General features: G+C 35.7%; 2 protein-coding genes across 3 annotated transcripts; both read right to left on the bottom strand.

The window, feature by feature from the left end:
• Nucleotides 1-885: 885 nt before the first annotated feature.
• LOC137947912 (Golgi SNAP receptor complex member 1-2-like) lies at nt 886-7,806 on the bottom strand. The gene is made up of 6 exons (XM_068793753.1): nt 7,499-7,806; nt 7,038-7,225; nt 6,835-6,924; nt 6,666-6,737; nt 1,210-1,339; nt 886-1,114 (listed from the first exon to the last, which is right to left on the bottom strand). Exons 1-6 carry the CDS (start codon nt 7,629-7,631, stop codon nt 1,017-1,019), a joined length of 711 nt encoding a protein of 236 aa, XP_068649854.1. The 5' UTR covers nt 7,632-7,806; the 3' UTR covers nt 886-1,016.
• Nucleotides 7,807-8,259: 453 nt separating this feature from the next.
• Nucleotides 8,260-21,986, bottom strand: LOC137948197 (small ribosomal subunit protein mS47). 2 transcript variants are annotated; one of them, XM_068794194.1, is made up of 16 exons: nt 21,779-21,986; nt 20,947-21,118; nt 20,779-20,859; nt 20,605-20,673; nt 20,405-20,468; nt 19,482-19,561; nt 17,202-17,285; nt 11,611-11,695; nt 10,577-10,662; nt 10,329-10,450; nt 10,169-10,229; nt 9,923-10,021; nt 9,730-9,831; nt 9,610-9,651; nt 9,350-9,484; nt 8,260-8,579 (listed from the first exon to the last, which is right to left on the bottom strand). In XM_068794194.1, the coding sequence occupies exons 2-15, from the start codon at nt 21,061-21,063 to the stop codon at nt 9,365-9,367; spliced, it is 1,212 nt and encodes a 403-aa protein (XP_068650295.1). In that variant the 5' UTR covers nt 21,064-21,118; nt 21,779-21,986; the 3' UTR covers nt 8,260-8,579; nt 9,350-9,364. The 2 variants fall into 2 exon arrangements, with proteins under 2 accessions (XP_068650295.1, XP_068650296.1); XM_068794195.1 differs by having other exon boundaries at nt 20,947-21,115.
• Between the last annotated feature and the right edge of the window lie 371 nt (nt 21,987-22,357).

Genomic DNA, 22,357 nt, shown 5'->3' with positions numbered 1-22,357 from the left:
TAATTCTTCAAATTGAGAATGGCTTTTGTATTGTACTTGTTTGCGGTCATCTGAAGATTTCACATTTGAGCATTTCCACTAGATACTTTTCTAGGATGACTTCCTTTATAGCTTGGAAGGAGACATACTGTTATAGATCATGTATTTTGGTGACTACTAGGAGTGGATCAAATGACTACTGTTTTTTCTCTAGTAAAAATCGACATCTGGGATCCGAATTACAGAAAAATATGATAAAGAGGACTTCGAAAGCTAAAATATTTGAAACATTTTTCCCATGCAGAGTGGAAGACCATAGAGGTGCCACAGTTAGGTTCATTGCATTGTCTATAGGAAATCCAAGATGAGAACTGGGTTTCTACAATATGAGCCATGACTATATTAAGTGTTTGCATTTGTGTCCTTCCATGGATGGTGAGCCAGTTATTTTAGTTTTATTTAGAAAGACATCCACCTCTGCATATATAGGAAGCTCCATAGCTCATTCATTATACTAGAAAGATCATCATGTAGGTTTATCTAATTATATGTTGGAGATGTCCCTAAAGCTTTCTCATTATATAAAACCCTTTCTGAGAGTGCCAAATGACTCACAAGCTCCTGGTCATATTATACATTCCTAACCTATAACAGAAATAACTATCATTCATGCCATCTCCATCATCTCCATCTTCTGCTCTGTTAGCACAAATACCTCTGCAGGCTATGTAAATATGCAAGCGGGGTCAATCTTATCACAGAGGTGAGCACTAGAACCAGTGGTGGAAATAGCAGATCAAGAATCCGTAATTTTGATTCTTTGTACGTAGATGATGCCTAATATAAAGTAATACAGTATTTCTTCTATTAAAGTCGTTGCTACTCATATAAGAGGCAACTTCAAAGAGCTAAAATCCATTGCTGTTTTATTGCAACAAGATTGCTGACAAGATCTATAAACAGGGACCTTCAGTCTTATACATTAGCTTTCAAATTCCATTTTTATGATTTCTTTTTTCCTATCAGAAAACATGTCTTCACTTTGAGATCCAATAGAGGATTAAAAATAATGTGCATGCCGCAATGACTGCCGAGAGGATAAGTGTGTCTCTTGAACGCTTCCTTCTAATGGCACCTGCAAATGCAAGATTGCAATGCATCGAAACATCAACACCAGGTATGAGGTAAATATCTGAAACAAGCTGTATCAAGAGTGCAGAAGAATCATACCTAAAACGCCACGGATGATGGGAAATTTGTCACTCAACTGTTTGACTTTCCCTTGAACATCTCCAAACAACGTCCTCTGCGAGCCAAGGACGACCCTTGTAGTCTGAGCTTGACTAATTACATCATCAATCTGCAACATAATTTTAGATGGGCACATTAAAAATAGAAAGCAAGAAAATAATAATATGAAAACACCATCATGATTTTATGGAGCCATTTCACAGATTCAGAGCTCTGCAGCAATTATTAAGTCAAGGTTTGAATTGAAACCAAAACCACTATAAAGCTTGAGGAAGTGAATACCAATCGTTGCTGTCTGTGATTACAAAATAGCTCAACCAAACTTTTTTAAGAGAATATAATAATCTATGGAGGCTGCATCATTGTAATTCTAAATTATCAAAAAAATTAAAAATCAACCATGACAAGAGAGTCTTCTAAATTTCTTGTCATAAAACCAACAAAATTTTTACAGTCAGTTCTAACTAGAAATTCTTTAGGGGCAAGATAAATGTAAAATTTCTTTATCCCATTTTTTACCACTAAAATTTCTTTCTCATAGGAATGATAATTAATTTCAGTAGATGTAAAGGTTCCTGAAGTATATTTACATATTCTTTCAGAATCCTCTATTTTACATTTTAGTACCGCTGCCCATGTATGATCTGAGGCATCAGTTTCTAAAATTAGGTTTGCATTTGGATTAGGTAGAGTTAAAGTCAGGAGACAGTTTAACATCTGTTTGATCTTACTGACCCTTGAGCTGTCCTCGGAAGACCATTCCCAGCGGACATCTTTTTTCAACTTCTGTAAGAAAGGTTTTCTAATTTATGCTAAGTTCTCAATGAATTGCTCAACATACATTAGACATCCTAAAAACCTTTGAAGTTGTTTTATGTCTTCTATTTCATTCGGGAAATCGGCTATTTTTTCCAGAATATGTTTTTGGAAAACTATTTCTCCTCTAGAAATGTTTAAGCCTAGAAAGTCTATTCTAGTGCAGAACAATTCCGATTTCTTTTTGTTGAGGGCAATCCCAGCATTTTTTAAGGCATTCAATACCTTAAGTAATTGTTCTTTATGTTGATCCTTGTTTTCTGAGAAAACTAGGATGTCGTCAACATAAACCAAACAGAATTTGAAGAAGGGTTTATTGGAAAATGTTTGGAGCTTGTTTTAGCCCGAAGGGCATGACAAGTCATTCATAGTGTCCCAAGGGACAACTGAATGCTGTTAGGGGAATAGCTCTTTCGGTTAACCAAATTTGCCAAAACCCTAACTTGCAATCAAACATGGAAAACCACTGTTTTCCACGTATTGCAGCTATTAATCTTTCCTTATTGAGAAGATAATAACCGTCCATTTTAGTAGCTTCATTAACCTTTTTATAGTTAATGACCATTCTTGTTTTTCCACGTTTTTATCTCTACATGATTCCTGGCGAGGAAAGCAGGAGACGTGTGTGGAGAATTAACTTGCTCGAATTAATCCTAAGTTGAGCAAATCATTTATCTGAGTGGTGAATTCTTCAACATCAGATGGAGTACATCATAACTAGATGAGAAAAATGGATGAGATGCAAGTCTTTTTTCTTTTTTTCTTTTTAAGGAAGAGATTCAAGTCTTCCACAATCACTATAGACTTAACGAGGGTCAGTTTAAGTTACTCATCTCTTTGCTCTTATCATGAGTATATTTATGGTCCACACTCAAGAGATATATAGCAAACAATTAGTATCAGAGTTGCAATTTCAGAAACATCTTGAATTGAGATTGAAGGCCAAAAGTACTGAAAGTGACAATTACCAAGCTTGATCAAGAAAAATAAAGGGGATAAATTAAAGAGGATGTATATTAAGCATAAATAGTGATGATTGCAAAGGTGGAGAACAGTAACCGTTTGACAGAAGATGAAAATGACGAGATGAGAATGTGGAAGATATACCACTGTTAATCAGAAACTGGAAGGTAAGACTTGACCCTGAGACTTCACACAGTAAACCAGCCCCCCCCCCCCCACAATGCAATCATTGAGCCCTGCCCTCAAAAATACCAGAAAAAGTAATTGGGACAAAAAAAAAAAAAACTTTGAGATGGTTTCAAAACGTTCAATGGAGACTGATTAGATGTTCTTTTGTTTTAAATGCGAAAATTATTTTACTAGGAAAACACCAACAATTAAGGGACGCCAATGCCACCCATGAAAGGTTAATACGGATACAATCAGAAAAATTGTGGTCCTTCCACAACAAGATGTTGCTTGGAGACACCATCTTCAACAATGGATTAGGCTGAATAATAGAAGATTGGGGAAATTTCCCCCATGGAAGATGCTATGTGATAAGAGATGTTTCAACTTTCTCAAGAAGTGCTCCAGTCTCGAAGGAAAAAATAAACTCTTCTTCAGGGAAATGTGCAGTCCAGAAGCCATCCACATGCAAAGAAATTTTATCCTCTCCTCCCCTTTTGAAAGCCATCACAAAGAGATAAAGAGGAGTAGCTCATGACTATCAGCAATGTTGTGATTTGAAACTATCTTGTTCCCTCTGCTCTTCCTCATTGAAATGGCATGTAGTGGTTCCAAAGGCAAGCTGCAAATCCTCAGAAAAAGTTCAACAAGAGAGATGTGAGAATCCAAGATCTAGCCAGAATTAAATTCTTGACTCCTGATCTTACTTTGAAGTGACTCTATGACTATCATCCTCTGTTTCAGTTTCAAAAAGCCTTCCGAATTAGAAAAACGAGGTTTGCATACAAGTTGAAAGCACCTCACTGCCTTGAGTATAAAAATATTTAATGGCCACAACTTTTTTCTCCAAACTTTGTTGACATATTCCCTCAGCTGCTCACTAAGAAGCCGATTTATTGTACGATAGTTCTTACACAAGGTCTCATTGCTTCTTTCAGATACAAACATTATTTGAACTCTTAAAGCACATATTCTGCCCACCATTGCCCCCATGCGACAATAATGTCCATTCAACTGCCTTGATTTGATTCACAACAACTGGACTCCAGAGGTGCAAAAGAAAATAAGTTGATACCCTGACAAGAGTAGTCTCCAGAAGCATGTTCCCTCCTGCAAAAGATAAGAATATCCCTTTTCAGGTGGCAAACCCTGGCTTGACCATTTTAAACAACAAGGGAGAAAAAGTTTGCCAGCTAACTCCCAAAGACAAGCCAGTTGCTCCAGTTCGCTTGGGGCATCTTTTTTTCCAAGAAGAGCAGGTAGGACAATCCAACTTTTGTTGATTTACATGAATCACGAGGATCGGCAGGGTTTATTTTTTGACTATTTGATGGATGGATCCTTCAGTAAAGCAAACGGTGTTATCACAGAACTGAAGGATGAGATTTTTAAAAGAGGATTTGTTGGGCACAGGCCATTGATTCAGCCCCAATTAGGAGAATGTTGTCAAAGATGTTGAGGGACTGCCAACGCACAGAACACTGAACATGACATGGATGAAGTGGGTAGAAAAGACTTCTGGAAAGCCAGCCTATTGATTGAACTAGCAGCTGATAGAGCAGAATGGAGTATAATAGCTCTAGTTGAACACATAAAGTTTGGACAAGGTTCTGAGGACAATGGGTACAACAACACACATGACTATATCCTTTCATAGTGGAAAACATCTCATAAGAAACTCAAGATATAAAGTGAACTTGGACAATTTATCATCTTTCTAGCAGTTTAAGCACACTAGGTCAGGACCGCACTAATGTCAGTGTGGTAGTTCCATGTAGCCAACATCTAGTTATAGATATTTGACATACTATTCCTCAGCATCAAGATTCTTGAGGCAGACACCAGGGTGACGAAAAGAGGTCAAACAAGTAGGATCAGGTGGCTCCTTGTCTCAATTTCAGGATTCCAAGACATTACACAATCTTCTGGTAGTTGAATGAAAGGAGTTCTTAATGGAGACACAAATACACTTTCATAAGTCTTAGCTCAATAACAAGCGATGCCCTGAAAACCTTCAAAGGCTCTGACAATAGCTACTGAAAACACGCACGCAAAGTAAGAAGACCATTGGTGAATTGAAATGAAACTTATCACAAAAATTTCAGGATTTTTTCTTTTTTTTTAAAGAAAAACATTTTGAGAACTTCAACATGAAGATCAGATACGAAGTAACAACTTTTATGCAACCCATTCCAACTAGTTTGAAACTTGAAAATCAAACATGAAAACATATCCACAAAAACTTTACGATATGGTTCTCTCTCAATGAAAAGAAAGTACCAGGTCAAACTAAAAATAAAATTCAAAGATACAGACTTAAATCAATGGGTAAGTTAACTCAAAACCATTAACAACAAAAGACTCCAATGAAATATAACTTTGCTCTACAACATGTTACAAAGTTTAAATTACATTTTGTTATTAATATGCAAGGTAATTGTCTCTTACAAAGGTTTCTTAGTGGTTTAAATTTAATTTGAAGGGACAACAGGATAAAGGAGGGAATTGTGTTGAGTAGGTTGATATATGACTCTTTTCTTCTTCATATATATATATATATATTAGGTCATAGAAATGATAGGTTAAGATTGAGAAGAAGCTTTTGCATAGCAAAGCCCCGGTAATAACTTTCCAGGGAAGAGGGAAGAGTTTATCAATGATTTTTCTAATATTCATAAAATGTCTTGAAATTTCACCTATTTATTGCATAAAGCTTATAGTTTTAATGGCTGCTATCATTCAGTTCAAACTTGTGTTTCTCATTTTGGTTTCCACCTTTTGTTTTCCACTCCTTTCTCTTTAGTGAACTCTTTCTCAAAGTAAAAAGAATAGGACAACCAAAATAAGGGTGTCTGAGGACAACAATGGATAAAAACTGATGCATTTGAACTGCAGTAATTCTATGACAAACCTTTCTCTTCAATTGGTATACCAATCAGATTGGGCAACGCAATGGAAAAGTGAAAGTAAAAGGAAAAAAAGGAACCCAGCTGAGGTAAAAATTGGCACACTTTCATGTACTTTAACGGAATGAAACCACTAAACTCAACAAACAGCTTCCTATGGCCTGTAACCACTAGTTCTTAGGAGCTCTATTTAAATAGTTACACCTAGTTAAATAGCACTTCAATAACACCCACATACACTTTGACGGATCAGGGGGCCGCTACAATATCAAAAGTAGATGCATAATGCTCATTTATTTACCTAATTAGTTTGAACACTTTAGTTCTCAAGGAATGCAGATATTCATGAAAGTATTCCTAATTAACAAATTAAGAAGTACAGCAGGCACCTTTAATTCTAATTGGATGGCAGTACTAAATAGTACTTTTTGGCTTAAAACAGTAGGATTTTAAGCTTGTCATTTTCCAGCAACATCTACATTTATTAAGTCAGTTCTATTTAATAAAAATGAAGTATTAAACATTCACAAGAGGCCAGAGTTGAAAGCAAACAAAGACTGCCATGCATGATAGAAATCTTACTTGTACTATGCTCCCATGTATTGCTGAACGCTCTCGTAACAACTGCATTCTAGGTGACGTACTCCCAGATGCCTAATGTGAAGCAAAGAGCAAGAGATTATTTTAAGAAACATAGAACATTCAAACGAAAGACTGCACAGTTTCAGCTAGCAGTCTAGTCTCTGCTCACCTTGTATTCACTTATATCATCTCTGACAGAAGTGAGAAGTTCAGCATGCTCCCTCATGGAATTTATGTTCCCTTTTGTTCTTCTAAATTCCTAATATCATGCTCGTTAATCAATTCAACCAAACCATAAATGATACAAGAGCAACTCATGAAAGCAAACAGATTTAAACAATGCTGAGCAAAATAAAAATTAAGTTGCACAACCTGAGTATACTCATGAAGTATGTCTCTGTGCCTCGCTAGCTTCTGTGTAACGGACGTAGTAGGAGCCGCAGACGCAGCACAGCGGCTCATGGCATCAATAATGTCAAGTAGCTTTTCCAGAAGGGATTGAATTTCCATTTCCATGGACTTCCACGATCTGCTTGATCCAACTGTAGGTGACCCAGTATCTACATCAACCCAAGCCAGACACTCGTAAAAACTCTGACCACCATTCCCCCACCTCAATATTAAAAGAGTCCAGCATTGTCAAGCACAAACCACCAGTCACAAATGAAGACACCGTTTACCAACAATTACTCCAGTACACAAAGAACGCTTGGATCCACATTTCTTTCATTTGCCCAGCTTGGGTGAAAAATAATAATGTGACCCAAAACCCTACAGACCTTCGAAATCTTCGTATATATGGCAAAATGGAAGAGAAGGAAATAGCAGTTTACCTCCTTGAGTGAATCTGGCGCCGAGTTTAGCGTAGGAAGAGAGCTTGACATCAAGATCTCCCTCGATCTTCCTGGCTTCTTTTCTTAATTCCTCCCAGCCAGCTTCTTGAAGTTCAAGACTCGGATCCAACATTTTGGCAGAAGACCGCGATTCGGCTTTCCGGAGAAAAAGAAATTATCTAATTCAAAGTTGAGTTAATTCTTCGGCTTTGAGACTCCCATAGTTAAAACACCATTAGACATCCTTTCTCCCCAACCCCCCTCTTCCTCGCCCGTCGAGTAGATGAAAACCGATCTACCTTTCGATACGATAAATGCTGACGATAATCTGTCTCAGAAATTTTTGAAGATTGCGCAGAGCAAGTCCCACCTCATACTCTTAACAGCGACCTTGACATTTAGATAAAATTGCACATTAAAACGTAAATGCTGATTTTTGAGCTATTTCATTACGATGTAAATCAGTAAATCCAATAAGATTATAATGCTGCTTTTTTTCACCAAGTTTTAATACAAATATATTCCTGAATTACGAGAGCAATGGGATTTCTTCTCACCGTGGAATGAGAATTTTTGTTGGAATTTCATTTTCAGTAAAATAGTGATTCCAATGTTAGGCAATAACAAATTATTTACTAGAGAACGTATGTGGGTCTTATTGACTCATGTATTTTGTTCCAAGCTCTCACTTTTTGTTTCAATAACTTATTTTACGGAGACAGAGATATAGATATAGATAAATATATGGGTCATTAGCCCACTTTTCCAAAGATTGTCAAATAAATTTTAGTTTATCTGTAACATTCTTACATGTCATGGTCTGGCATAGGGATGGAGACGAAGCTACCATCTCATGAGAATTTTTGCTACGTAATCTTAAAGCAGTTCCATAAAAAGCAACTATTGTCATTCCCTGCAGCAGCAAATGCATAAATTGAAAAATGGCATCCTTAAAAGTTAGTACGCCCGGAGACCTTCACATGAATGATCTTTTCATTCCTGCTGCACTTCTTAAAATGGTAAAGACTGGACTTTCATGGATGCCAGTAAGCAGTGACGTGCTTCCACTGAAGATATCAATCTACAACAAGTTGTATGAGAATCAATGAACTGAATAACAGAAACGGCACATTAGATAAAAGAATTTAAATGCGCACAAAAATTTAAAACATAAAACTTACTATTTCCGGTGTTAAACAACAAATAAACTTTTTTGTGACTTGGGCCTTTTGGCTTAGTGCTCACTTAAGGGGGTCTGTTTGGAACCCCTAGGAAAAAAAAAAAAAAAAAGGGGGTTTCTTTTCTCTTGTTTGAATACAAGTGGAAAAGAAAAAATATATAGTAATATTTTAAATTTGATGATTAAATTTTTTTCTACCCTTTTCTCTTTCTTTTCTTTTCTCCTGGAATTCCATCATTTAAGATGGAAAATATTATAACTAAGAGAGAAGTTTCTCTCTCATTTTCTTTTTCTCTCCAAAATTCTCTACTGCCAAACAATAGAAAATCACTATCTTTCTCCTTTTCTTTTCCAGGGATTCCAAACAAACCCTTGGAACCCCAAGAAAAGAAAATAAAATAAGAATTTGATCATTATTATTCCTAAAAATAATTAGTAAAAATGAGATAATGATCAAATTCTCCTTTTTCACTAACTATTTTTGGGAATAATAATGGTCAAATTCTCATTGTTTTTTCTTTTCTTTTCCATGGGGTTCCAAACAGACCCTAAGTGGTTTGAGTGTGAAATCTTTAGTCCAAGTCTTACCAACCAAGGGTAAAGGAGGTGTCCGTGTATAATCAATATTAAAAATTAAAAATTCAGAAGATAGAGATAATGGCAAACGAAACCTTTAGGATCTTCTATCATATGAATGCCTCTCGTAATGTTGTCGGCAGCTTTAATTCAGGCTCAAACTCGCCAAGTGGTGAGAAATAGTAGTCCACCATGTCTTTAGACACATCTTCCAGACTTGGAGGATCCCACTGCAAATTTAGATCACAAAAACACATTACCATAACGGCCATCTTAAAAAAAATTAAACAAAAAATAATAAAATCAATCTCTTCCAAGGCTTATGAACAGAGCACACAAATAATTGCTAGGATACCTTGGGGGCAAAGTCCTTGTCCACCAAACGAGCCCGTACACCCTGAGTGGAGCCATAAGGTCAGTTTCTAAGTTAAACTAGGAAACACTCTTTCATGAAGAATTAAAATTTACTGTGTACCTCGCAAAAATCATTTGACACAAGTTTAGAGATGCCATGGAGCGACATCCTGTACTCACGAACAAGGCATTGATCTAGTGATTGATATCTACCCTCGCGGACCTATATCCCATAAAGTATGAATGAAATAGATAAATAGCAGTATCCCAAATTGCAGTAGAACCATGCACTAAATGTGTTAACTCTTACTCACAGATTTTAAAGAAATTTTCAAAAACAAGGGTGAGGCTTCTTTCAGTTTTCTGAGGGCTAAAGTAGCCCATTCTTCACCAGACTTGGCCACCTCGCTTTCCTGAACAAGCAATGAATGCCATCAAGTATGATTTGAAGATGTAGATTTGTTGTACGTTATGAACCTCCAAATAAAAATTAAGCAAAGAGTGCACCATGTCTATCATTTACAACAAAAAAAAAAGAAAACCATATGAATGACTATTACCAAAGCATCAATAATTTCCTCAACCGTCTCAAGGCCAAAACATTTATCAATAGTTTCAATCCTGAAAAAAAAAAATGGAATCATGTAATGCCAACCAATGTAAAATAATTCTAACATGCCCATCTTAATGAAGCCAACTACATGACAAACTAAAAATCACCTGCGAAGAACACTCGTTTTATGCGGATAGACCAGATCACCATATTGGTCAAGATTTGTTTCTATGACTGAAGGGTCATCAGTAAATAATTTACCAAGCCGATCTTCAAGAGTAGCAAGTCTCTACATAATAAATATTCAACTACCAAATGAGAATGGCCACAACTAATTTTTTCTAGAAAAAAAGAAAAGAAAAGTGAAGACCAACAAACCAAATCTTCAAGACAGAAAAAAGGGTGATATACTAACAGCATTCAAACAAAAATGAGTGGCAAGACCACATCCAATCATTTCTGCTCCATCAAGTTTTTCTCCGGTCAAAGCTAAGTACTCACCTGAAAAAATAACCGGTTAGATTTTTTCCTGAAAAGTCATATAAATACACGATTATATACATAACCATAAAAATTGAGAGACAAGATGGAAACTGACATAAATTAGCATCGGCTTTGATATCATGCTAAAAGATTGCTATTGGTGGCTCTGTGCCTCATGCTCCACATTAAAACATCAAGAGCTCAGGAGACCATGAAGATGGTTGGCTAAGCTAACCAAATACCGTTTATAGTGCTCTATTCAAGTCATCCAGATACGACCATCCAATAATGGAGTAACTCTGAGGCTAAGCCTGCTAAAGGACCAGTCTCACCCAAATCAAATTAGGTCCAACAAGCTAAAAGGTAAATCAGACCAGCTTTATGGGTCCTCATGCTCGATCACTGCTTACAAAAGGATTTGGTTAGAAAAAAGGACTGGATGCAGATATTATCTAATGCAAATGGAATCCAATGACAGCTTTTTATAGTTGGTCTAATGTCCTCAACTAACACCATGTATCACATTAACCTATTTCTTAATCTCTGTCTATCAAATAATTTTTATATAGAGAACCTTATCTTGTGTGTCATTCAGGCAAAATTGTAACACTTAGATGGCATGAGATTACACTTTTTATTTCAAAGAAATCTATGCGGAAGTAGAACAAATATAATTTTTTTTTTAAATTTTTTTTGGTTGTATAAGTAATTATATCCAAATGCAATGCATCTGCACCTATCCAGACCTGCCCAAGAGTAATCTGAACAGAGCCCTTTAGATTCAAAATGCAATGTGTACCAAGATCTGGTTAGCATTAACCAGGATCAAGAGCAAGGATTTCAAACGATATCCAGCCTACTACAAAAGCCACACATGGCCCAAATACAGAGGTCCAGAGTGGCAATTATCTAGATTAACAAGGGCATTGATAGCTTCAATAAATGTTGAACAGTAGAAACAATTACCTAAATAACCAGGTAAATGCGAGAGATAAAATGAAGCTCCAGCATCAGGATGAAAACCTATATGAATTTCTGGGGTGGCAAAAACCTGCAATTTGTTTTTAAGCAAAAAACAAAGCTGAATAAAGGTAGTTAATTCTGTTATGCATGCAAAAAGATCTATGCTGTAAACATAACAAACCCGATAAAAAATCTAATTAAATGGTAAATGCTAACCAGTCTAAAAAAGGTGACTGGCTGATAGCTTCTAAATCAGATGGCTGGATATGAATAACAATAACAACAAACAACAATGATAGGTTCTGTTGCTAGCTCCTTCAAAGGTCCTTATTCTCACGACTGGCTTCCACCTCAATTTTGGTGTTATCAATGTTATAAGACTCCCTTAAGCCAACCATGGTAAAACCCTTCTAACCAGGGAGCTGCTTGGTGTTCCATGGACATGCTAAAACCAGCTGAAAGTCCCCTGTATTTTCTTATTTATTGATACTACCCATAATGGTTCTGTGAAATGTTAATATAAAATACTCTGTTTTTTTTTTTTAAATAAGGTGTGAGTAAAATACTCTGTTAAAATACAGATACAGGGTATTTTGGTTATTTGACATTGTTATGTAGGTGTCATATAGTTGCAGCGAGATAGATTACTTACCATATGCTTGTGTTTCAAATTGCATTAGAATCTGATGTGTATAGAAGAGTTATGAGTCTTATTGTACTTAAGGGCATTTCTGTCCTTTTACTCAATCACTAAAGTGGTTTATTAGAGAGAGATCAGGCTTGATTTCTGAACTGATAAACGCAGCTTCTTGAGTGTTGCTTCTTCCATTCTCTTCTCTCTTCACTCTTCTCTCTTATCTTCTTATTTCCTCTCAGTCTTACATATTTCTACATGGTATTAGAGCAAAAACATCCATTCTTGGGAGTTTCTTCTTCAAAGTTTGGGTTCTTTTCAAAGATTTCTCAACCCTAAAGGAAGGGTTTCACTCAACTTCTTTACTGGTAGGGCAAAATCTCTATCTTTTTCCTCTTCTCTATTGTCATAACCATCCAGTTGATGACTATTGTTGCCGATTGAGCAGTTGCTATGCCCAACTGTCCCTAGAAGACCCTTGTTGAAGCTTTTTGCTTCCCTATTTTCTGCGCAGCCATTACTGGGTTTGTATCATCAAGCCTATGCCTGCATCATCATACTGAATAAGTGCTATGTTGTGAAGTTTTTTTACTTAATTGAAGATTGGTTAGTATATTGCTGTGAGACTTGGAGTGGGTATCCCTAATTGCGTAGTGTGGGGCCCACATGACTTAATTTGGGAGAATTGAAAGTGTTGTTGCATTGAATTTAAAGCTTCTTTGGAACATCTTATTGAGTTTATTTGGGGTGTATTGGAAGATTTAAATGGCGGATTCCAGCAAACAAGTTGCTGCCCTTGGACATTTTGAAGGCTCAGACAAGAAGGATTCAAGTTCCATACAAATAACTTCAATCAAATTGAACTGGTCAAATTATGTGAATTGGTCTCATTCGGTTCTTATGTTCCCGAAGGCCAAACGAGCAGCAAAATAGATCAAAGATGATCCTCCTAACCCTATCAATGAAGACTGGGAGGCTGAAGAAAACCAAGTCATGAATTGGTTAGTCAATGGTATAGTTTTCAATTCAGTGATCAAATTTTGAGTTGTGAAACAGCCAAAGAGATGTAGAAGACATTATCTTCTATTTTATCCCAGGAGAGTAATTTGTCTCGCATGTATGAACTGCTATGAGTGGTGTTCTACAGGAAATCAGTAACTTTCGTCCCTTTTCTGCAAATGCTGAAAACTTCGAAAGGAGAAAAATCAGATTTTGGTAGTCAATTTCTTAGATCATTGATTCAAGAGCTTCTACTCACATGTCAAGTATGGAGTCTTTATTTCGGTCAATTAATATTTCTCAGTCTATCATCAGGTTATTTTAGTGATGATTCTACCTCCCCAATTCAGGAGGATGGTACTGTACAACCCACTTTTGAAATGTCATTGAGTTTTGTTCTGTTTGTTCCTAACTCTCCTTTTAATTTTGCAATCGTTAGTCACGTAACTAAGTCTCTAAATTGTTCAGTAACATTCAATCCTACTTGTATGTTTCAGAACTTGCAGACGAAGAGGACTATTGGTTTAGGATATGAAAGGGGCGAGCTATATTTACTGGATGATGACTCTACTCCACCGACTATAGCACTTGCAGCAAAAGAATCTCCACTCCTGTAGCACTTGCGGTTGAAGCATCCATCACTAGCAAAACTCCGTCAATCCTTTCCATCTTTGCCTTTTGATGTTTCTTTTGATTGAGAGTCATGTCAACAGGGAAAACATCATAGAACTAGTTTCCAGTTAGTTCATAATTCTCGCATTTTTGAGTTAATTCATTTTGACGTGTGGGGTCCATGTAGAGTCCCCAATCTATTTGGTTTTAAGTACTTTGTGTCCTTCATATATGACTCCTATCGAGTCACATGGTTGTACCTTCTATGGGAAAAATCTAAAGTCTTTGATGTATTTGTGAACTTCTTTAATGAAATAACAAATCAATTTGGTGCACATGTTAATATTTTTCGTACTAATAATGGCATTGAATTTCTCAATCAACAATTTGCATCTTTTTGTGCCTCGCGTGGAATTACTCATCAGATTTCATGTGTCTACTCTCCCCAATAAATGGGGTCGCTGAGCGTAAAAACAGACATTTTGAAGTGACCCACACTTTATTGTTTCATACAAATGTTTCTAAGTCATTTTGAAAAGACCCAATATTAATTTCATGTTATTTGATTTGCCATCATCTATTTTGGAAGGACAAAGTTCCTCTACAGGTCTTAAAACCAAAAAATACTTAAAACCAAAAAATAAATTATTTCATGTTGTTCCTTGTATCTTTGGATCTACATGCTTTGTCCATTTACTCAGTACATCTGAGAGTGTGTGTTATTGGGTTATTCATGTCATCAAAAAGGAAACAAATGTCATGAGCCAATTAACAAAAAGACATGTTTCTTCTGATGTTATATTTTTTTAAAACACCCCATAATTTGTGTCATCTACAGAATCTTAATTTCCATATGAACCCTGTGTGGATAACCAAGTTCCTATTGCTGTATTGGATGCACTATCTACTAGTTCTTCTCCACCACTTCAGGTATGTTCTCATCATCTATTACCCACATCAATGTCGACTGACACTTCATGAGCTCACCTCTCAAGACCAGTCATCTTCCTTTTTGCCTACAGGTCCAGTTTGCCTGATTTGGACCTTCCCATTAGCCTTTGGAAAGGTAAAAGGTCATGCATATTTCATCCTATTTAACATTATGTGTGTTTTGATTTCTTGTCCCCATCATACAAATCCTTTGCTATGTCGTTGTCTTTGTCTTTTACTATTTGTTCAATGCAGATGTCCTGGCTTTGCCTGAGTGGAAATGTGCTATGGATGAGGAGTTGGATGCTTTGGTATCTAGAGACACATGTAGTCTTTATGACCCACCTTCCACACTGGCTATTGTGGGGTGTTGTTGGGTCTACACAATTAGATACAAGGCAGGTGGGACTATTGAGTAGTATAAGCCCAGATTGGTAGCCAAAGGTTATACATAGGAATTCAGGATTGATGTATTTGAAACCTTTTCTCTTGTTGCTCGATTCACTTTTGTCCTTATTTTAGTTTCCCTGACAATAAACCAAGGGGGGCACTATTTCAGATGGATGTGAAAAATGTGTTTCTATATGCCGACTTAAATGAGGTGTACATGGAGCAATTTCCAAGGTATGTTCCCCAAGGGGAGATAACCAAAGTATGGCAGTTGAAAGTAACTATTTATGGGCTTAAACAAAGTCTTTGAGTGTGGTTTGAAAATTTTAGAGCACTGTCCTAATGAGATTTGGGTTTTATATAAATCAATGTGATCATTTTGTGTTTGCACTGGAGAGGAAGACAAATATGGTCATTTTAGTAGCATATGTTAGTGACATTATCTTATCTGGAAGTGACTTGAAAGGAATTGAGGAAGTGAAAAAGTATTTACCCATACAATTTCAAATCAAGGATCTGGGACAGCTAAAATATTACCTTGGCATTGAAGTGGCTCAAAGTAAGAAGGGAGTTGTTTTTTCACAGAGAAAATATATTTTAGACATATTGGATGAATATGGTATGTTGGCTAATCCAATGGAGACTCCAATGGAAGTGAGAGCTGATCTTCATGACTCTCATAGTGCCATACTTGAAGATAAGACCCAGTATAGACGCCTAGTAGGAACTGATTTATGCTACAGTCACTATGCCTGATATATCCTTTGTAGTGGGAATGGTGAATCAGTTTACGGAGAACCCAAGATTAGTACATTTAGAATTGACTCAGAGACTCTTAAAATATTTGAAAGGTGTTCCTGAAAAAGGCCTACTCTATACTCAAAATGAGAAGATTGATGTGTTGGGATACTTTGATGCAAATTATGCTGGGTGAAAATGGATAGGAGATCTACTACTGGTTAATGTTGTTTTGTTGGAGCTAACTTCGTGGGTTGGAAAAGCAAGAAACAAGTTGTAGTGGCTAGATCTAGTGCTCATACAATCAATGAACTTATGTAGGTTAAGTACATTCTATTGAATTTGGTTTTTCTATTCCAAAGCATATGGTTACAAAGTGTAACAATCAAGTTGCTATATTCATAGCAAGTGACCCAGTATTCCATGAAAGAACAAAACATATAGAGGTAAATTGTCATTTTATTAGAGATGTTGTCATGCAAGGGAAAGTGGTCACTCCGTATGTAAAGCCCTCTAAGCAACTTAGAGATGTGTTTATTAAACCTCTTGGAAGGTGAGAACACTTGGTATTTTGTAACATGTTGAAACTCTTTGGCATGTACTCTCATACTTGAGGGGTACTGTTAAAATACAGATATAGAGGTATTTTGGTCATTTGATTTTGTCATATGGGTGTCATATAGTTCCAGCAAGATAGGTTATGGGCCTTCTTGTACTTAAGGGCATTTCTGTCCTTTTACTCAAAATCACTTAAGTGACATATTAAAGAGAGATCAGGCTTGATTTTTGACACTGATCAAGGCAGCTTCTTGAGTGCTACTTCTTCTATTCTCTCTTCTCTCTTCTCTTTACTCTCTTATCTTCTTATTTCCTATCAATCTTACATGTTTCTACATATTCTTTACCCTATTTTTCTTATACAAGAAGAATAATAACAACAAACAACAAAGACAACAATAACAATAATTATTTGATCATAAACTGTTAATGGTTCCTCATTACCATTTTTTATACTCTTCCCACTTTTCAGTTTCAACAAAATCAACATGACACTATTAAAAGGTATAATTTTCCAGAAATCATTAAGGCATGGGAAAAGAAAAAAATCAAGAAAGAAGTCTAGTTACGAAAAACAACTCTTATTAACTAAAGAAAACTTGACAAAACTCAAACAAAAACTATGTCTTTTATTATGTATCTCAAGATGTCCAACCATCATCTAGCAATTGCCAAACAATAGTGATGGAAATAAAAAAAACAACAAAAACTAAATTAAAAATATAACTCATACAGTTTTATCAGTAGCCACACGAAATGTGCCTGGAATAGAAACTCCTGCACCACCACCCATTGTGATACCATCCAAAATAGCAACCTGAATATGAAATTGTAACAAAAGCACCATAAATACACTAAATAAACTGCAAATAAGACTATCTCATCAAGGTTTCACAAGAATATCTGATTGTGTACTAAATTTTCAAGAAAATTTAAATATTCTAAGAACTAAAAACTTGGGCCACATAAGAATCGTGCATAGGGTGAGCACATGGTTAGTACAGGCTAGTAGAAGGATCATTTCTTTTCTTTTTTAAGTCAGAAGAATCATCATTTCAATATATATACGACGTTAGTAACAAGAAGTAGCCAAATATGAACCTCATAATTTGGTAACCATGAAAAGACAGTATAGAAACATTTGGTCTAAATTTTTGCTCCCAACTAAAGAATAAAAGTCAAGCCCAATAGTGAGCTTAAAACAACTCTTCATTTGAGGACTTTGAAAGAATAACAACATTTTTATATTGTCAACATAGGATGTTTTTATGTCATTTCATTGTTTATGCTTCACTACAACACTATTTTTTGAAAAGAAAAAAAAAATCATCAATCCATGCTACTTAAAATGTTTGTGACGAAAAATTTATTCTAAACCTAAAAGAACTAGAGAAGATTAATGTGGCATTTTCTTTTGAATGCTAAACACACACACATGCACACACACCAACCAACCAACCCCCACCCCAACACACACACACACACATGAACACCTGGTAGAACCATAGATCTCACACTAGACACACCCCCATGTGACTGTAGAACCAAAGGCCCAAGTAAGCTAGCAGTCACCCATATAATCTTGCATGATCAGCAAATTAGAGTAATCATGCTAACATTCTTGCTGCACCCTCATCAACTGCATATGGATACCCTTCGTATCGTATATTTAAGACAGTTAGTGTCAACAGAAAACACTTTCTCTAAAAAAATCGTAAACAAATCATATTAACTTAGGAGATTTATACATGTATGGAGTCTGATCTTTTATAAAACAAATTAAAGACAAAACATATAAGAGGATGGGATCTGCATCAAAAGTGAAAATAGAAGTGCCCACCAAAACTAGAATAAAAATACTTGAGGTATATAATCTTGCCAGCACCTGAGCTACTCACAGGTAAACATGAATTTAGCTTCAATTTTGAATCCACTTTAGATGTATGCCCCATGTTTTATATCTGAACTATCCGTCTTTTTTGTCTCTGTGTGTTTCTGTGTGTATGTGCACATAAAGAGTGCTACAAAGGGTAATTTCATTTGGACGTGTCATAGCTCTATATCAAGTCATCAGAATGAGCATAAAAAACTAGGTTTGAAAGTGAGAAGATAATTGCTTGGATATTGGACAATCATTCAAAGAGATAACCACACCAAATTTGCTGAACTGGGCATTTATTAATGATTAATATTGCCTCTAGAAGACTGCTTAAGTGGATGAACAACTACAGCCACCTCCAATCATATACACTCAAGGCAGTGTCTAAAAAGACTACTCTCGGGTAACATTTCACAAGAAACTCAGCTTTCTGGATATCCTGGCATTTTAAATAACAAAATAGGAAGCTATCCTGCAAGAGGAAATCATACTCTAAAAGTATTTTCTTGCAAGTTTAGTATTTGAATCACGTGATGCAAGCTTTTCCTTTCTTTACACAAACAAATAAAACTTAACAATTACAAGCTATTTAGCTTTTTAAACTTGAAAGTTATGATTCCTGATCAGAGTGGGATCATATCTCAACATAGCTTAAGAGTGCCATAGGATCCTCAACTAAATAACCTCCATTTCCCACATAGAGGAAGTTCAAACATTTTTAGTTCAATGGAGAATAATTATGTCAAGTAGTATATTCAACAAAATATATCTGAACCTACCAAAGTTAAAGGTTTTAAGCATTTTTTATTTTATTTTTTTGAAGAAACAGAAATATGATAATTAAAAAAAGAGAGAAATGCAGAACATTCTTAACCTCCACACAACGTGTCCTAAAGCTGGATATTGCAAGCAGTAATAATCTATTGAAATTGCAGGGAAGCATAATTCTTAAAAAACACAGTTGCTTCCATTACAGTTACATATCTAAATGAAAGATGGGCTGAAATATCAAAAGATAATATATATATATATAAGATGATCAAATTGCAGGATCTTGAACTGACTCCATTTTAGACTTTTGAAAGGAACATAAGACTTAGATGTCATCTTAAGATAAAAGAAAAGAAGACATACATGAGGCTTCAAATATGTGCCAAGAAGATAAATGAACTTATACAATGTTCTGAAAAATTCTTTACAATCTTCCTCCTTCCCTGCATCAATTGAGCTACAGTTTACAAGACAGTTTAAAAAGAGAATAAGTGCCATAAAGTAACCTTAAAATTTTTCAAATCCTGCCAATTGAACTGTGGATCAGAGACAAGGATGTCATTAGCATTGCTTTCTAAAGAAAATGACCACAATGACTAGGTCAAGAAACTCTTAAAAGCATACCTAAATTCAAGCTTCATGCCAAAACTGATTTCAGATTTAAATTCCTGGCGACTGCTTCCTTTTATAGTTAGAGTGCATTAAACCATATCCAGAAATCATAGTTTTTATATCTCAGTGTTACTATTGCATTGGACCAATTGTCCTCAAAATTTCCCATAGAGAATGTGAGAAAAAAATTAGTAAATAAAATAATTTAAGTTCCAAATAATAATCAGCAGACTTTTGGCAGCAAAAACTGAAACTTAGGGATGTAAAAAATCAAAGGAACATCCAATAAACCAACAAGATGGTTTCCTTGCTACAAATCATACAAATCTAATTTATTTTTAAATTAAATTTGGAACCATGTAATTTTACTACATACAACAACTTTCATTAAATTTGGAGTCATATAATTCACTACACACGAAAATCACAGCCTTCCCTTCACTTTTCAAGCTGTAAACATCCATCCTGAAGGTAATTAACTCAATTTTTTATCTACCAAATGCTTCTTCCAGGATTATAGAGGCGAGATGCTTGTTTTCTATCCATACATCCTTCAATGGCAACAACACACTTCAATTGTTCAGTGTGACCTGAAATATTCAAATCCTAGCTAAAACCAGAAATCATTTTAGCCCAAACTATTGTACAGGACATGGATCTAGATATAATCATACCTTCATTGATTAAGTGGTAAAGAGAAACTACGTCACCGCCAGCACAGAATGCTTTGCCACTGCCCTTCAGATATGAAATACAGCAGCTAAGTTTCTCACCAGATTGTGTGGATGATAACAAATCGTACTATTAAAAAAACTATCTACCGATTAACTATATAGAAAAGGAAACCCATCTTCCAATAAATCAACATTGGTACCTTCATCATAACAAAACCAATGTCAGGATTTTCTTCCCATGATTCATATAGCTTCTTCAACCGAGCACCCTAAATCATTTCCCCAAATAATTAATTCCCACTATGAAAAAATAGAAAAGAAACATAAGAAATGAAAATAGGAAGAAGAGATAAAGGTATGCAAAAAAGACTTGCCATAACCGTAGTGAGAGCATTCAGAGCAGAGGGCCTATTGAGAATTGCAGTTCTCGAAGTAGCTTTACCTTCGACTAACACCTGAAATGAGGAAAATACGATCAAAAGACAGAGTCTTGCTGAAGGTCAATTGAGAAAACTGAAAAGGTTGGCATTTTAATAACTGACTTGATTTTTTAGATCGTCGTTTATGGTGCTGTTCGGAATGGAGGAAAGATTTCTCAGATGAGGAAGAAGAAGAGGACAAGAAGACTGTCTTGTCAACAAACGTCTAAAGCTCTGCATTACTTCTCACTTTTTTTTGTATCTCCTTGCTCAGATTTGGAACAATACACTCCTGCTGTGAACAAGACATTTGTTTTACAGTTAAAGAAATTATGATATTCTAGCCTGACGGTTTTCACATGCATATTGTCAAACAAGTGATCAGCACTATAACAGATACATATATCGTGATGCAATCAACAAGGAATAACTTACAGATTATTTGAGAAAAAATCAGAGTGTAAAGCATAACTTACAGAAATAACAGAGCCTAATAAAAAAAAAGAACAGAAAAATCTGAGAGAATGTAAAAGGGAACCCGAAACGAAGTTTGCAGCTTGAAAATCAAGATGAAAATCAAAATAATGGAGAAGGCTGTAGCTCGAGGGCAAAGAGGAGATCAGAAAAATAAAGGTCAGTCAGTGATGCTTTCTCGGGGTGGAAAAACAGGAACAAAAGCGAATAAAGGCTGAAGAAATTGCAATATCGTCATACGACCTATTAGTTATTTGCTTTTTGAACGCCTGTGATATATAATCAACCACAATATGGAAATGGGTTTCCTCCTTACGGTCCCGGATTTAGTTTGAGGCAGCCGGAACAAGCTCCCAAGCAGAACTTCATACATCATTTCAAAAAATAATAATAATAATAATACATAAATAAATTTTTCCCACCAGAACAAAACATGACACTAAGATCTCAAATATGAATTTTGTTTAGGTGAGTGAGGTACCTCGAGGAGATTTCAAGAAAAATGATGGCGATTTTCTCTAAAATAGAGACATTGTATGAACCAGAAAACAATGAAAAAGTCGGCGAGGGTCTCGATATTTGCCTTTCTGATATTCGATTTTTTTGTTCCTTCAGTGAAGTGGCTCTTCTCTGTCTGTAGCCTTACTTCATGAAGAGAGGTTGATGCTTAAATTTTCGTTTTCGACTAATTTGCGAGAGGGAGGGAGGGAAGTGAAGAGGAGAGGCAAGTTGCGTTTAGGTTCACGGAGTCTCCTCACGTGCGAGTGTTCGAGACACGCGAGGGAAGCGCATGTAGAAAACAGTCACACATTTGTTTCGCTTCTCATTTTAGCACGAGGGACAAACATTTTAAATAAAAACAAATGGGGAAAAGAAAAACAGAAAGTGGACAATAATGACCTCAAATTATATTTACACTAATCAGTTTGAATTAAATAACTTAAAACAGTCTTGATTTTAAATGGACTGGATAAATAGTCTTTTGCCTCACAAGAAGGAAGAACGAACATACCTAACCCTTAAAAAGTTTCTAGTCCCACTTTGTAAGTGTTGTGAAAAG

Source organism: Aristolochia californica, unplaced genomic scaffold (genome assembly GCF_029961685.1).
Source record: "Aristolochia californica isolate CCGP_79_NKW_82.1479 unplaced genomic scaffold, dmAriCali1.0.hap1 SCAF_13, whole genome shotgun sequence".
NCBI classification, from domain to species: Eukaryota; Viridiplantae; Streptophyta; class Magnoliopsida; order Piperales; family Aristolochiaceae; genus Aristolochia; species Aristolochia californica.
Note: the sequence above shows the minus strand (reverse complement) of the source record. Positions and strands in the feature narration are given on the sequence as shown.

Coding starts and splice junctions, on each gene's coding strand:
- LOC137947912 (XM_068793753.1), bottom strand. CDS start 7,631: ATGTTGGATCCGAGTCTTGAACTTCAAGAAGCTGGCTGGGAGGAATTA. Junction 6,738..6,834: donor ATGATATAAGTGAATACAAG/GTGAGCAGAGAC, acceptor GCTTCACATTAG/GCATCTGGGAGTACGTCACC. Junction 1,340..6,665: donor TACATGGGAGCATAGTACAA/GTAAGATTTCTA, acceptor ATTATGTTGCAG/ATTGATGATGTAATTAGTCA.
- LOC137948197 (XM_068794194.1), bottom strand. CDS start 21,063: ATGCAGAGCTTTAGACGTTTGTTGACAAGACAGTCTTCTTGTCCTCTT. Junction 10,230..10,328: donor AAAACGAGTGTTCTTCGCAG/GTGATTTTTAGT, acceptor TTTTTTTTTCAG/GATTGAAACTATTGATAAAT. Junction 9,485..9,609: donor ACAAGGACTTTGCCCCCAAG/GTATCCTAGCAA, acceptor CTAAATTTGCAG/TGGGATCCTCCAAGTCTGGA.